The sequence below is a fragment of the Sebastes fasciatus genome, chromosome 14, assembly GCF_043250625.1.
Source record: "Sebastes fasciatus isolate fSebFas1 chromosome 14, fSebFas1.pri, whole genome shotgun sequence".
Lineage (NCBI taxonomy): Eukaryota > Metazoa > Chordata > Actinopteri > Perciformes > Sebastidae > Sebastes > Sebastes fasciatus.
The window spans coordinates 7,506,684-7,522,844 of NC_133808.1; the positions used below are offsets into that span (position 1 = coordinate 7,506,684).

Sequence of the window (16,161 nt, forward strand, 5' to 3'; positions counted from 1 at the left end):
TTTTCTCCTCTATCTTTGGGTGCGCTGTTTCTCTTTGAATTCTTGCCTAGATCGCTGCAGGTGTTTTCAGGCATACTGAGCATTTCTTTCTAGCTCAGGTTCGCCGTATCTTTAAGATGTTTTTTTGAACTACAGTTACAGTGGGGCGGCTCCGTTGGAAACGGATATAATGGTTGGAAAAGCTCACCAGCGACATCTGCTGATTAAAACGTGAACGCACCATAAGAAAACAGCAGGTCTGAGATCAGCCTCTCACGTTTCCAACTATCACAAGCTAACGTTAGCTAGCCAAACTGTCAGTAACTGATACGCCCTATGGAAACTGTGTTACAGCTTCTCAATTCCACGATTCCGTCCGTGATTCTGTTATCACTGCGTCTGAAATCACATATTACGCACTACATACTCCAATGTGTGTACTATCGTTCAACATACTTTTGTGTGAACAAACAGTAGTAGGCCTGTGTGTCTATTCGGACGCACTGAACTGAGAGCCCCCTTGCCAGTTAGAGACACATAACCATGGTAACACATACCAACCTCATTTGATTTCGGATGAAACCTATAGACCATTTAACAGCTGTAAACATTACAAATGTGTCACAGTTTATTTCCTGTTGCAGGGGATGTGAATGAAATAAGCTGTCAGGAAGTAAACATGGATGTTAACGCTGGCCCGCGTATCAAAAGATATTTTAATTATATTATATTATTATTAGTATTACAACCCTGCATGGAGGCCCACACTGATGAAAATCTAGAGCCAAAGTCTGTCAGCTTTAGAACCTTTAGAAGTGCTGAAACCTGTGCAGTTTTGCCAGTAAATAATTAAATCCACTGGTTTTGGCTCTGGTATTTCAAAAGACGTTTCAGCAAACTACATGCCACTTACATACACACACACACACACACACACACACAGAGAAGGAGCGAAACTAATTTGTCATTCGTGTCAATTGAAACAGCAGTTCTCCTTCGGACCCATGGATTACGAGAGCCTCCAGCAGGAGCTAGCTCTGAAAGCCCCTCTTTGGAAAAAGGTGTCCCCCACTGAGTCGCACCAGGACAGCTCCACCACTGTAGTCTATAGGATGGACAAAGTCGCCGAGTGAAACATATATATATATATAAAAAAAGGAGACCCGTCTGTCCCCCACACCCACACCCCTACTGATCTCTCACTACTCCACCACCACCACCACCTTTCCTCACCCTTGAATATTTATACATAAATTATGTAGAGGATTATTTATTGCTCATGAAATGAGGACGGACTGGGAAGCTTCTTTTGTTTTTATATGTGACGGGGAAGAATGGGACGAGTTGCTGCTTGTTAATTTTGCTCTGAATTCCAAATGAACTCTCGAGCCTCCGCCTGCTGGTTGCCTTAGTGTGTGTGTGTGTGTTTGTAGGATCTGGTGTACAGTGTACAGGTTGTGCTCTTGTTTCATATCAGCCACTTTATTGCAGTGTGTTTTTGACAGAATCCTCTTCAAAAATGTAGGCTAAGGGTTGATTTGAAATTCAGTTTTATTTTGACCAACAACAACAACAACAAAAAAGTGTATGCGTGTGTTTGCACGTAATGGGGCTCCAGTACAGCCAGCTATTAGACCAACAGTCTTAAAATATACATTCAGACTACTTTCTAGTGAGCATTGCTCACTGTAGCTCTCACTGAGGCCAAAGACGCTAAATACAGATGCTGGATGTACCGTAGTACACGATGAAAATAGCAGTATAACGGAATGTGTTTTTGGATTATTGAGGGAAAGCTTTGGGGAAGAAGGAGAATATTGTTACTGTATCATGACTTTCTCATTCCTAAAAAGAAACATGAGCTGTGAATTCTGAAGGGATTTTTAATAATGCAGGTATTTTGCTTTTCCAATCTTAACATGCTGGACCTTAAAAGGAAAAATCATCCCCAAAATAGAAAGCTTATGAGGCACTCGTATCATGATTGTGCAAAGTTTCTCAGCCTTCTGGCAGAGACACAGTCTAAGAACCAAGGAGATAATTACAGACAGTTAGCCTCCGATCCTCTAGTAGAATATTTTTCTGCACAATATACAAGCACCTGTACCATCTTTGTGTAGGTGGTTACGCTCTGAAAGAAATTATACTTGCCTACAGATGTCTGAAGTAGAATAAATGCAGACATTTGTGAAATGAGATTAGTTGGAACCCCCCCATTGGAGTCACTTTATATGCAAAGAGGGTTGCAGGAGATTTTTACTGCACGTTTCTATGTGCTCTAATTACTTTTAATAGTAAACTGTCATTTTAATGACTTTGAAATATAGCATCATTTGTGCCTCCCTCCATACCTTTTTAAAAAAATAGAATAAAAATAGACGTTAAGTTGACAACTGAGAAACACGGCTAATGTGACGAGACAGAAACAGAGATGGCATATTGAAAAGAGAAACGACTTCAACCCAAAATACAAGTATGAATCTGGAAATGAGCATGATATGTCCCCTTTAACCTGTCAGTATTTGTGCCTGGACCACAGTTGGGGCTGATTTTTCTGATGATGATGTAGGTTTGGAAAAGAGGTTTGCTCAGCAGAGGGGTGAGGCTCCTCCTGGAGACTCGCTTAACTTGATTGTCCTCATTCAACTGGCTGCATCACTCTGAGCTGCTGTTAAGTTAAGATGGTGTGTGTGTGTGTGTGTGTGTGTGGGGCTGGCTGCCATGTATGTCAGTGTTAGTGAGTATACTCGATATGACGTCAGTAGAGGGGTGGCGCGTGTGATCATTGCTGCGACCTCCAGGTAAAGCCCCTCGTAGCCTGCATACGTCTGACCAGTCCTCATACTGTACCACCTTTAACTCCTCTGCTGTGAGCAGGTGACTGCAGGCTCTATCTGGGCTGCATTCCAAAACCGTCAACCTGTGTTTTTGCATTGCACACACAAAGATTTGTCGAAACAGGATGCCTTAGTCTAGAAATAAAGCTGCTTTCTACAGAAATAGAGCGTTGCGGATTTAAAATACAGCAATGATTGATATGATGAATGGTTTAAAGCTTTAAGGGGGGACAAAGCAGCAGCAGAGGGAGGTGGAATTTATGAAATCCCATCTTGTAACAGTTTAGTTTAGTTTTTTTGGATAGCACACCTTCAGAGGGGAGGGAAAAAACTTGGAACTGCAATATCAATAAGCTGCTATCAAAATCAGATAGATACCTCAAGTCCACTGAACCAGAAATGTTTATCCTAGGGCTGTCACAGTTATCGCGATAATAACGCGTTAACACAAATTCGTTTTAACGCCACTAATTTCTTTAACGCAATCGATCTTTCGGAGATCTAGGGTGAAGATACTGGCATCATATGCAAATAGAAACCCTAAGGAATCCATTGGTATCAATCATGTCATACTAGCTTGTTGCAAAAGGAGGCTAAATAACATTCCAAACTCCAAAACTGTCATGGCCAATTACAAAGGAGTCCCTTGACCTCTGACCTCAAGATATGTGAATGTAAATGGGTTCTCTGGGTACCCACGAGTCTCCCCTTTACAGACATGCCCACATTATGATAATCACATGCAGTTTGGGGCAAGTCATAGTCAAGTCAGCACACTGACACACTGACAGCTGTTGTTGCCTGTTGGGCTGCAGTTTGCCATGTTATGATTTGAGCATATTTTTATGCTAAATGCAGTACCTGTGAGGGTTTCTGGACAATATTTGTCATTGTTTTGTGTTGTTAATTGATTTCCAATAATAAATATATACATACATTTGCATAAAGCAAGCATATTTGCCCACTCCCATGTTGATACGAGTATTAAATAATCTCCCTTTAAGGTACATTTTGAACAGATCAAAATTAATTTGCAATTAATCATGGACAATCGTGTGATTAATCGCGATTAAATATTTGAATCGATTGACAGCCCTAGATTATCTGTATCCTCAAAAACGTGTGTGTTTTGAGTGTCAGTATGCCAACACACACACACACACACACACACACACAACACGTAAACAGTATTGTTTGTAAAGTTTTCAACTCTTCCAGTAAGCGTGTACATTATCAAAACTTCTTTCCATATACATATTTTACTGTACTTCTGAATGTACATAGTGGCAGGTGTGTATATAGCTTTTTTAGTTGTGTGTGTCTGTACATGAGTGATGATCCTCAACAGCAGACCAGGATGTGTGTTGAAAATACACTTCAGACGTTCCGAATTTATAATATTGTCTCCTCCAGGAAATGGAACTACTTGCACATGAATGTCCTGTCAGCAGCTGCCTTAGACGTCGCTCTACTGTGACTGTAGTTGGGGGGGGTGCGTTAATGTGTTTGCTATTCAATCACTGTCAAAACTGTTCAAGTGGTGTGTGGTGTTTTCCAGTGGGTTTGAATTAAGCTTAAAGTGATGGCTGCTCGAGCCAAAGATACCGTGTTATTATTACTTTGTTATGGTATGTGTTTCTTTTGTGCTATTTTTTTTTTATGTCATGGACTTCTGTTAGTGTTTTTTTCTGTTTTCATGTTACTGCTCATTATCATATGGAGGTACAAAGTATACAAAAGCCTCTGTCATCAGTAATGCTCCTCGGAAATGTTGGTCTGTATAAAAACAAGAAGTTGAGTTGGGCCTGTTGGCTACTTGTCGGCTACGACGTGGACTGTCTTAGGAAGTACTGAAATGAGTATCATTTGGACGGTGCTTAGTTATAATCCTTAAAACTTTCATCATATCAAACTCAATTTTTGATACAATTTATGGCGGGCATTCCTTCTGCTATAACCATTAAATGTATTTTAACTCATTAGTTGCCTTTCTATACAGCAGTTTGTATTGTCAGTGGCGGAGTCCGCCATTTAAAATTGTGTACACATGCACAAGAGATTCTCAGGAAATGACACATGCATGTGCTGGATGAAATTAAGAAGACAAGGGCTGGCACATGCATATGTCATCATAATGACGTAATATATATTACATATTTGTATTAGTTCAAGAATAATTACAACTAATTATAAATATTAAGTTATTGAAAAGACGTCAAATTTTCATAATTCCCAGAACATCACTAAGAATGGAACTCTGAGACGTTCTTAATGCGACCACCAGTAACCGCAGGTGGATTAAGGATGATAACTTTAAATGGGGATATCCAGAAGCGGTGATGTAATCGATATGATGATGAAGCTTGCTTCATTTTGGTTTAGTTCATTTTCCGTTAAATGAGCTATGAATACTCGGTATTCCCTCAGATGTGATCGAGTTCCAAGTAAGGATGCATCGGTCCGACTTTTTCAGTCCCGATACTGATAGCGAAACCTGGGCTTTGGGTATCGATCGATACCGACTAACGATCCGATACCAGTGTTTAATCAATAAGCTGTATGCCTCACTGTGTGGAAGTGACTGGGATCATTCTTTTATGTGTAAGGCAACATCCGGCTGGACTTAAATATTGCTTTCCTAACTTTGCAAAACAAAATGTAACAAATACATACATAGATATAAATGTATTTTATTGTTCTTTATTATTAAAATAATAAATCATACACCAGCAACTCGGTAAGAAATCTTCAAAATTAACTGGAATTACAATTCAAGAGTAAACCTTTTTAATGCAGTAATAAATTGGTTAAAACTTAAACGGGAATTAAAATTCCAGTCTATAATGTAAATAGTACATAAACATAGAATTGAATTGAATAGATCGGCCCCATTGTCACCGATACCAGATCCAGTTATTGGAGTCGGTGCGTCCCTACAAGAGTGACTCTCATTTCAGTACCTCATCTCAACCTCCTCCTTTCAACCTCCGTTTCCTGAGCTGTCTGTGATTTTTGGACAAAGTCATGTGGGCTTGCCTTCCTGTTATGAGAGTGAAAGGAATCGGTTGGTAAACAATGTGCGAGCCTCTTTTTCTTTGCTGCTACAGTATAGGGCCGTTGGCACAGCATCTGAAATACAGTGCTGCCTACTGTACATGTCTACACGACTGGACCAAAGACAGATTTAACCTTATAGCAACCAATCAGAGCTGATTATCCATCTTTGCTTTGCTTTAAATCAGAATGACAAACAAGCCTAATGCTGCATGAGGGTAAATGACCTTTCTTACTTTAAGATTGTAATCGGCAACTCCTCAGACTGTGATTATTACTCTGTACAACTTAACTCATGACCGGGGGGGGGAGGGCTTTTGAATACAGTTACCAGTATTTCCATGGAGATCATCAGATTTTTATGATTCCTGTCATGTATTTAATTGTTCCTGCTGTTCATTTTTTTTCCTCTGTGAATCCACATTCTCCCTCTTGCATGCATATTTTTGTATGATTTGATAAATATGTTTTTAATCCCATGTAATCAGTATGTCTTAAGTTCATTTGATTACATTCTACATGTCTTTATTTATGTTGATTTGGACACACATTTTATTTGTGACATGGAAATTGCATATGAATTTATAAACTATCACGACCATTGCAATTTGGTGAGCTTGGAATTGTACGGTTCTCTAATGTTTTGGTCAGATATTAAGATATTTATGTATAGCCGATCTTATGGCTGATTGCTGAAAAAGATTGTGAAAATACAAATTTAAACATTTGGAAAGTTGTTACATGAGTTGTAAATGTCCCCAAACAGAGTAGATGAAGCCATACAGTTCCAAGCTCATGACTTGTCTTTTCTCTGTCCACATGGCTGTAATTCTGTATGTCAAGTCTCTTCATGCACTGTCCTGTCTGCTTGAACTTGTCTTCCTTCACTATTCTGAGCAAATCCCCAAGTTTCTTTGGCTGTGATGGACTTGCAGACACGACAGTGAAAGTGGTGTTAAGATTTTGTTGATTTTTTTTTTAGCCTTGGTGTCCCTTGTATAAAATCTAATAAAGCGCTGTTATATATCATCTCATTGCTCTGCGCCCGTAACTGTTCTTTAACAACAACAACAACAACCACCACAATCGCCGTCACTTCAGTAGTTGGACAGAAGTGTTTAAATCAGGATATTCTTAAAGGACCTTTGGATTTTTAAATGGCACACTGCATTCATGAAGCCTCAGCAGTGAGTTTGGTCTCTGCTACCAGAGAAACAAGCTCAAGTCACATATTCAAAGGCAACTGTGTGTGTGTCACATAGAAACATGGGTTTTATTCTTGAATGCATTACAGTAAAAGTCTGCAGGACATGTTAGATTGTTTATGCACTAAACCACAAACTGTTACCAGCAGGTTATTTTTATATTTCTGACTTATGTGACTCATAGTGGTCATGTCAAAAAAGACCAATTATTATATATACCTGGTCATGTTTTTTGTTTCAACGTGCAGATGTTGATTCACTGAACAGAAAAGGCTTTTCTGAAAGGTCACTGTGTAATTCCCCATAGATACATTTTGTAGATCCAGTGTTCCAAACCTGGGGGATGGGACCCCCCGAGGGGTCACAGGATAAATCTTAGGGGTCGCCAAACAGACATTCTTGCCAACGCTCCCGATTTTCCCGGGAGGCTCCCATTTTTCATTGCCCTCTCCCGGTTTCCTCGCGGGGTCACAATTCTCCCGATTTATGGCAATTTAAACACTTTTTTTTCCTTTTCGTTATCTCAACCTGTTTCCGGCACAGTACAGCGTGTATAAGCTCCACTGTTTCCACCCAGACGACATTAGAGCTACACCAAATGTCAGAAGAGAGCAGTCTATGCTTGTGAAACAGCGCAGTTTGAGCTCATGTTTGAGCTGCGCTCGCCGCTGGGTTCTGCGAACATCACAGCGTGCAGCGCCCGAAGTCGGGCTTTGCTCGTCGTAGCGAAAAGCCGTCGTGGCGCAGCGGAAACCATTGGAAATAATGGTGTTCAGAGCGCAGTGGTGTCGTTGTCGCGTTGTGTCTGAAACGACCTTCAGTGAGTGAGAGACGGAGAGAGAAATGGAGAGAGCTGTCTGAAAGAAATACTCAAGCAGGAGCAAAAAATGAATAAAAACTGATTAATATTAGTTTATGCCAGAGATTTACACGCCAAGTTTACGCCAGAGGGGTGAATTATTCAGTTTTCTTTCCTGAGAATTAAAGGTAAAATTAAAAGTTTAATATAAAAATGCTGTTGCAGTATACTTACAACTATTACTTTGTTTTTTTTATTCTTTAAAAGTCACCAGAATGAAGGAAACAAAGTCTCTGAAACTCAAATGTTTCTGGGGAAGGACCACCAGTCCCCCTGCTTTGGTTTAGAAATACTCCCTACTCCCTAATCTTTGCTTTTTCATGCAAAAGAGTCACGCACACTTGCAGTCAGACATATTTAATAATAACGTTTCGATACATATAACCTGATGAAGGTCTGTGCAGAGGACAATATAAGTGCAGAGGACAGTCTGCGGGAGTGTTTTTGTTCTATATTGTCGACCTAAGGTCTTTTCCCACGCACCTGATGACCTACAGTTGTGCAAAAATTCAAAATTCAAAAGTTCAAAATTGTACCTGATTTATTCAAATAAAACCGGAAGAGAGTTTGGCTGACCTGCCCATAACCTGGAGCAGTTGTTCTCAACATGGGGGTCGGGTCCGCCCATGGGGTCACAAAATTATTTTTCTAATCAAGGATTTTACTCAGGAGTTACTGGGTAATTTTATGAAATGAAACAATCTGAGAAGGAAGTCTTAGGTTGAAGAGGCCATGTGACGAGGGGTCGCAAGATGGCATAACTTTATTTTCAGGGGTCACAAGAGAGAAAGGTTGGGGAGATGAACATTAGATTCTGCAATACTGCTGTAAACAAGATCTACCATTATGTTAGACCAAACAACGGCGGCATAATGCTGCCCCGGTGTGTGATTTTAGATAGCACGCCAGCATTCCGGGAGCAAAAGAGGCGTGACGTGTTACACAATAGACGGCGGCGTCTAGTGTGTGTGTGTGCGTGTAGTCCCGCCGTGCTGGCTGTCCTTATCACACAGACGTCAGCTCGGCTCTGTGACTACTGTCCCCCCATTCCGTGTCCGTACCTTTCATACAGAACAGCGAGGCGGAATAACGGCGCAACATTCCCGCCTCGAACAGGCTGTGTGAAAAGGGGCAACTGACTAAATCAGCCTCAACTCCATGAGAGGTTTCACTACATATCACAGATCAAATAAAAGGGTCCAAAACTCTTCCCTCGGGTAAGTGTCTTGATCTACCAACAGACCGAATCTGATCAAAGCTCTTCTGCATTCTTGAGCCAAATTCTGAAATTATCTGAAAAGAAATAAATTATGATCAAAGTAAATATCCGTTGAACTAACTGTAATCCCACCCTCAGATTAACCAGCATACAGAGATAGAGGGATGTGAGAATGAAGTCTCCTGCTTCTGTATGTTTGTGTCTCTTGCGTGTTTTAACATGTTTTCACTGTGAACCAGTTTCTGCAGCGGTGAGGGCCTCTTAATGAGCCCTACTGGACTGAGGCCCAATAGTGTTCCTCTTCGTCTCCGTCCCTTCCGTCGCACTTTCTGCTCATGCATGTCTAAGCTTGACGTCATCTTTTGCAAGAGTATTTGCTATAAGTGTTTTTCTCAACTACTTTGATGTTCGTTTCAGCGTTAAGAGTTGAAACTGTTTAAGAGTTGTAACTGGTGAACTGGTTACTTTTACTGCATGGGCTGAAATATGGGCTATTTGTTGTTTCGTGGTCCTTCTCGCAGTGCTGAAGTATGCACCTATTTGTCCCCCTGGGCTTTTTCTTAAAGAGACAGGCACTGGACCACAGTTGGGGCTGATTTTTTTCCAGATAATGTGCGTATAGAAAAGAGGTTTGCTCAGCAGAGAAGTATTACCACCTCTCTCTCGATGGGTCTGGGAGCTGTTCCCCCTTCCAGCTACATCTGTTATTTGTCTCATGATGTTTGTTTCGTTAGATTTGCCCTGTCGTGTTAACCCTGTCATGTCACCCACTGTATTTTATATTGTCTTGTCAGGTATCACTTGTCTTGTCTTGCTCCACTAAAAAAAAATCCATTCTCATTAATATTTCCAGTGTTTCTTTGTGTGTTTTCAACTCCTGAAGTTTTGCTTATAGAAAATGACTCATTCCTGTTTGATGGTAAGTCTTAATGGATGCAGGCATCTCTCTCTTCCGGTGCCATGTGACTGTATGTTACATTGCTCTTATAATTGAGTAGATGTGGCTCTGTCTGCAGTGGTAGTCAGCTGAGGTGAAGATCAGCTTTAGGGTATTAATATCCAACCTCAAGTTTAATTCTATATTTCACTGACCGTCAACAAATCCTGTGAAAAGAACAAAGCCATCAATGAACTGATCCTACTAACGAGTTCTGTCTGTGTATCAATTAAAAACACATCAGTGAGTCACACTGTTGAACTGGGTGACATGTTCCTTCAGTATTTTAGTTTATTTAGACTCAGTCCCACACACACCATCCTGCTGCCACTATTACTCACTAGACCAAGGGTTCTCAAACTCTTTTGGTGCCAGCATCATGCTTACTACCATTTATACTCTTAGATGCCATTGGAGCTATTTGTATTCTAAAACTTTTCAACCTAAATACTTCCGACCTGTGTCATAGTGATAAACAGAAACACATTCCAATCTAAATCATGTTAAGATAAGATGAGATAATCCTTTATTAGTCCCACTGCAGGTAAATGCCCAATGTTATTGAATATAAATACCACTTAAATACCTTTAAACAGAGAGTGATGAAGATGCATTTAGACTCAACTTGACAGCATTTATATCCGACATTTGTAGTAATTGATCTTAAAAGCGTTCAGAAAATGAACAGTAGCAAGACTGGCATATTCCTAATATATAATTAAACTAACCAGTCTAAAGCTGACTGTCAGTTAAATAATGAACTTATTTCTGTGTGTCACAATCATATCAGAGTTTCTGACAGCACAAAGCTAGCGTGGGTGGTAGTAATGGACAAAATGTGCTTGTTTTATTGCTGCAAATGGTCCCCATCTGTAGATATGTACTTTTTAATGATACAGCATTTTATAATTTATTGCTCATTATTTTGCAGATCCCCTGACAGAGTGCCACAGACTCCACTTTGAGAATCACTGCACTAGAGCACCAAATGTGGATTAATCCTCTGCAGAAAATAGTCCCAAACAAATGCACTGTTTCACTCCTGATTGCGTAATGTTTGCTAAAAGGTACAGTGACCAGCTGTTTTAGGAGATGATCTTGTCCTTTTTTTTTACTATGAAACTATATTTGTGAGCAGTTTTTAAAACGAATTATTCAGTGGGAAGAAATGTGCTTGGGACTGAGGGGCCCAGAGAGGGCTGGGTAGACTGAAATACTGAGAGATGGACTAACGTTGTTGGTTTTTGTTTTTCACGCCATCTGTTGACAATAAGAGAACTATAGAGTAAAACCAGCCTCATCCTTTAAGTTTATTTGTGAGAATGAATGACACTGAAACTTCATTTCTAAGCAGCATTGAGGGGAATTCAGTCTGTTTCGTACCCACTGGTCCCTCATGAAAACACTAATAGAATTTGGTCTAATTTCCTATAGGTAGCTGGAGTTGGTGGAGCGGTAGTGGAAATATACTGAGTGTGTGATCCGTCTGCAAATGTTCTCTCTCTCTGTGTGTGTCTCCGTCCACAGGTCAAGTCTGTCATCAACCTGCTGTTTGCTGCCTACACAGGAGACGTCTCTGCACTGAGGAGGTGAACAGCTCACACTCTTTCTTCAGCCAGTGGAGTCCATTCCCAAAATGTAAACTCTGTGCAAACACAGAAAGGTGTTGAAAAACCTCCGACCTCTCCTCTCTGTCCTCTCTGAGCTGAGTGAGACAGCTTTGGTGACCTCGAGTGGCAGAAAGAGGAACCTGAAAGAAGTTTAACTGATCAGTGGAGTTTTCATTTAAACAAACAGTTTTAGATTCACTGTTACCAAAACTTGTGTGTGTCCTTGAGGTCACGCATGCGTTTCCTTCATCATAAAAAAATAGCTTGATACAGCATTGGAGGCGGGCTCCCGTTCATTCCTATGAGAGTTGCTCAGTGGCGCATGAAGCCAAAATGGCTCGACTGCTGAGTGATAAAGTACACGGATCATACGGCGATCTTCCTCATCCACTGGGCCCATAGAGCAGATGTAGTAGTGTTTCCTTTAACTCTGCCTCCCAGCCCTCGCTCCAGCCTCGGTCTGGGTCTCATTCACATGAAAGGAGGAAGGGAAATAACTCTGGATTCAGCTATTAGTGCATTTTACAACTTTTAGGACCTAATGATTTAAATAAGGGCTATTGGAGTGTTCATACTGGGAAGTTGATTTACCAAAAAAAAATTATCCGCTGAGCTACAGACGTCTCTTTCCCAATGTGAGTCTATTGGAAAAAGTCTTTTAGGGCCCAATGGCAACACGTGACGGACACGGAAGGTGTAGTACCACCGTTTGGCCACTACAGCACTTCTTGAGGTCAAAACCTCCACAGGGAACCTTTAAGTAGAAGGAAATGATTTATGGTGATGATGGTAAACTACCAATGACACAGCTATGGCAGCTTATATAATACATGTCATTTTTGTAAAAAATGCAATAATTGAAGGTACTTCTGCATACTAGTTACACAACCTTTTGTGTGTAGGTTTGCGCTGTCATCCATGGACATGGAGCAGAGGGACTACGATTCTAGAACGGCCCTCCATGTGGCAGCAGCTGAAGGTAATGTGCAGCCTAACATCAACCTGTTCATCTTTATTTGCACTGCAGCTGTCATACAATGTTTATCATTCAGCGTGCATCAAAATCTGATTTTAAAAAAAGTATAATACGTATGCTCAACCCTGTCCACATATTTTGTGTATTTTTGGTCTGGGGCCTTATATCCAAAGATGAGAAATGTTCATATTTATATTTTAAACAGCAGGGGTGTTCGTATGGAATGTCATTTCTTTCAATATTAAATTAATAAATATGGCTATGAAATAAATCCTGAAATAAATACTACTTTAATTTATATCAGGGGACTAAAATAAAATAAAAAAATAAAATAAAAATAAATAAATGTGAAATTATTAAATAAAAGTCCCCTGAAATTAATAAATGTGGAATTATGAAATAAATATCTTCTGAAATAAGTAAGTGTGAAATTATGAAATAAAAGTCCCTGAAATGAATAAATAAATGTGGAATTATAGATAAATGTCCCCTGAAATTAAAATAATAATATATAAATGAATGTGGACTTATAGATAAATGTCCCCTGAAATATATAAAAGTCCTTATAGTCCTCCTCTAACAGTCCTTTGAAAAATGTCCTTTTTAAAAAATTCAAAACATTTATGTATTTAACTATATTGACTAATTTATATATTTATCTTTACATTTCTTTATATATGTGAATATTATTGCCTCATTTATTTACAGTATTTCAGGATTTATTTCATAGGCATAATTATTTATTTGTGTATTTATTTATTTGATATTGAACTTTCAACTTTATGGCAACTATTTGGGGAAGGCCCTTACCTGTTTTAACGTGACAAATGAAAGTCCTCATCTGCTGGAGCCTTCCCAGAAGAGTGGAGGCTGAGATACCAGCGTATTAATGCTCATGGTTTTGGGCTAGGATGTTCAGCAGCCATCACATAACTCCTGGCTGTCCTCGTACTTTTTCGAGATTATAATTGGACTCAAGTACACACCCTCTTCACGGTATGAAGTTGTTACATGCATGCTTTGTATTTCCAAAATCTGCTCTGCTTTCAGGACACACAGAGGTGGTGCGCTTCCTCCTAGAGGCTTGCAAAGTGAACCCAGTACCCAGAGACAGGTGAGTGTAGACTCTCCATCATCAGCGTGGTCTTCCTCACCATCTGTACCTCTTAGTTCTTTTGATGGAGCAAAACTTTCACATGATATCAGGCTCTCCATCTTGCGGCTTTCTCTTTAAATTGAGTGATAATCTGCAGGATGAATCTTTTGTTTGTCCCACCTTCCTCCTGCTTACATACCAGGGTCCAATTCAGGTCCTACTTTTTTCCGAGGGACTATAATGGTAGTTTATGATGCCCACTGATTACAAATCATATGCTTACACATGTCTAACACTTCTGCTGACCATTTTCCAAAGCAACAAAACAACAACATAACTTTAGATGTTTTTTTGAACGTGATTTGGTAAATCTGAAAATGAATTTGCAGACAATTTAAACATGCTTTGAATGGTTAATGACAGGGATTATTTAGTCACCTTCATTTTATTTTATTTAAGAGGCGGCAGTTACAGTTTGTGCTGTTATAGACATAAGAAAAAAATAGTGAAAAGTATTTCAGTTTGGACATTTTTGGCATTTAAAACATAGTTTTGAAAACAATCCATGCACAGGACTGCTTTTACTATGTATGAAAACAACCCTAAAAAGAATTCTGTGAACATACTGATACTCTGACTTTCCTATTTGAAGCAAGTTCAGATAAACTGTTTCAGGAAGGAAAATAATGTATGTACTGTATATTTGGTATATAGAGTTGACTTGAAGGATAAGCTCTTCACATAATCAAGAAGGAAAGCCAGATTTTGTTATACTTTTTGAATCATCTTAGTTTGAAGATGCATCATAACCTTAATTATCCTTTGTATAAAAGGGGAAGAATAGGCAGTCCTGTTTCTAATGAGATAAGTCATTGAGCTAAGAGCGAGTCATGTCAATGTATGACCACAAGACGTTACAACGTTGCTGGTGACACACATGTCTAACAGGATGAAGTGATGCCATTTTTGGACAGACATGGATGGGAACTTGACTGGTTGGCGGAGACATACAACTGTGAGGCGGTAATTCTAGTTTGATATACCGATATTTTCTTTGTACAGATGGGGGAACACGCCGATAGAAGAAGCGGTGCACTTTGGCCACCACGATGTGGTCACCATCCTGCAGAGTTACCATGACAAATACATCCCACCTGCTGGTGCTGACAACAAGGAGAGCGCTGAGACGAGCCTGGACAGCCTGCTGTAGACCCCCTGCACACTTCTACAATACTTAAGGTTCCTACGCAACAGTGGACCATTGTGCTTTTCTGGAATAACATTGTACATTAGTGACCACACTTTTGAAATGTGTGTGATGAATTAGTTATTGTTGCTGTGTCCAGTCTGGTGTGCTTTGCTTTCTGGCTGTACATCGCTGCTCTTCGTCATATCTCTCCCTCCCCTCTGTCATAATGTAGTGTGTGTTGTATGTGTGAGTGAGCACCTTATCAATACTGTTTAAACAAATGATACAATATCTGGATATCTGTAATGCAATCACGTTTACAGTATATTAATCATGTAATGTAAATGTAAACTGTAAATCACCTTTGTGCTATCCCAGAATATATAAATTGTATCAAAGTGTATTAGTTTAGTTACAGTATAGTTCATGTTATACTATTCTCTACCTGGAAATATTTGGGTAGTGCTCCGACTGTATTAGTTTTGTGTGCGATAGTGAGGTGTGTGGAAATTATGATATAGATTTTATAATGCGTCTCCGATTGTGTAAATGTACAGAGGCTCACAGGCGTTATGCTGACATATTGCAGTTATGTGTCTGTTTGATCTCCATATAGCTGCATCTATATTCTCAGATTGTTCTCCTGACTGTTGCGAGGTCAGCGGCAGGTTTTAATGAAGCTTCATCTCCTTTGAAGTCATTGAAAGATTGTACTCCGAATGTATTTTTCAGTGGCAACACTTGCAATAGAAGCGCTATGTATTTATTTCATTCATTCGTTTCAGAGATTTTTTTTAAAGAGTAAAATTCATCTAAAGATGTAATATTGTGTAAGCATCACAACATTGTGTTGCATCTGGGATAAAGGAAAGTTGGTTTCTTTATTTTTGTTTTTATAGTTAAATTTGTCTGTGTGCGCGTTAGTAGTTTTTAAAGGTATAATATGCAAGATTTTCCTAAAAAAACAATGTATGGACTGGTACAAAAATAATCCCTCTCAATCATCACTTATGCCTCACTAGAAGTGTTGTGTTGGTGTCTGTTTCTGCAGAGACCCTGCAGCCCTTTGCTTTGATTTCCTCTTTTCTTCTTATTTTGCTGTGTTCTGAACATTTCTGGGCTTCAGCAAAGAGCCTTTGGGCCCCATGTGTGGGTGTAACCCCCAGCCAATAACAGCACGCAAGGCGTGCAGCCTGTTCA

General features: G+C 39.7%; 1 protein-coding gene across 4 annotated transcripts in view; it reads left to right on the top strand.

The window, feature by feature from the left end:
* glsb (glutaminase b) overlaps nucleotides 1-16,161 on the top strand; it is a 50,428-nt gene that overhangs the window by 31,560 nt on the left and 2,707 nt on the right. For 2 of the 4 annotated variants that reach the window (XM_074658402.1, XM_074658403.1), the window contains exons 15-18: nucleotides 11,618-11,679; nucleotides 12,603-12,679; nucleotides 13,727-13,790; nucleotides 14,835-16,116. In XM_074658402.1, the coding sequence (XP_074514503.1) occupies nucleotides 11,618-11,679; nucleotides 12,603-12,679; nucleotides 13,727-13,790; nucleotides 14,835-14,982 (351 nt within the window). In that variant the 3' untranslated portion in view covers nucleotides 14,983-16,116. Of the gene's footprint in view, nucleotides 1-965; nucleotides 6,900-11,617; nucleotides 11,680-12,602; nucleotides 12,680-13,726; nucleotides 13,791-14,834; nucleotides 16,117-16,161 lie in introns of those variants that run through there. The other 2 variants (XM_074658404.1, XM_074658405.1) reach the window with 2 other exon arrangements.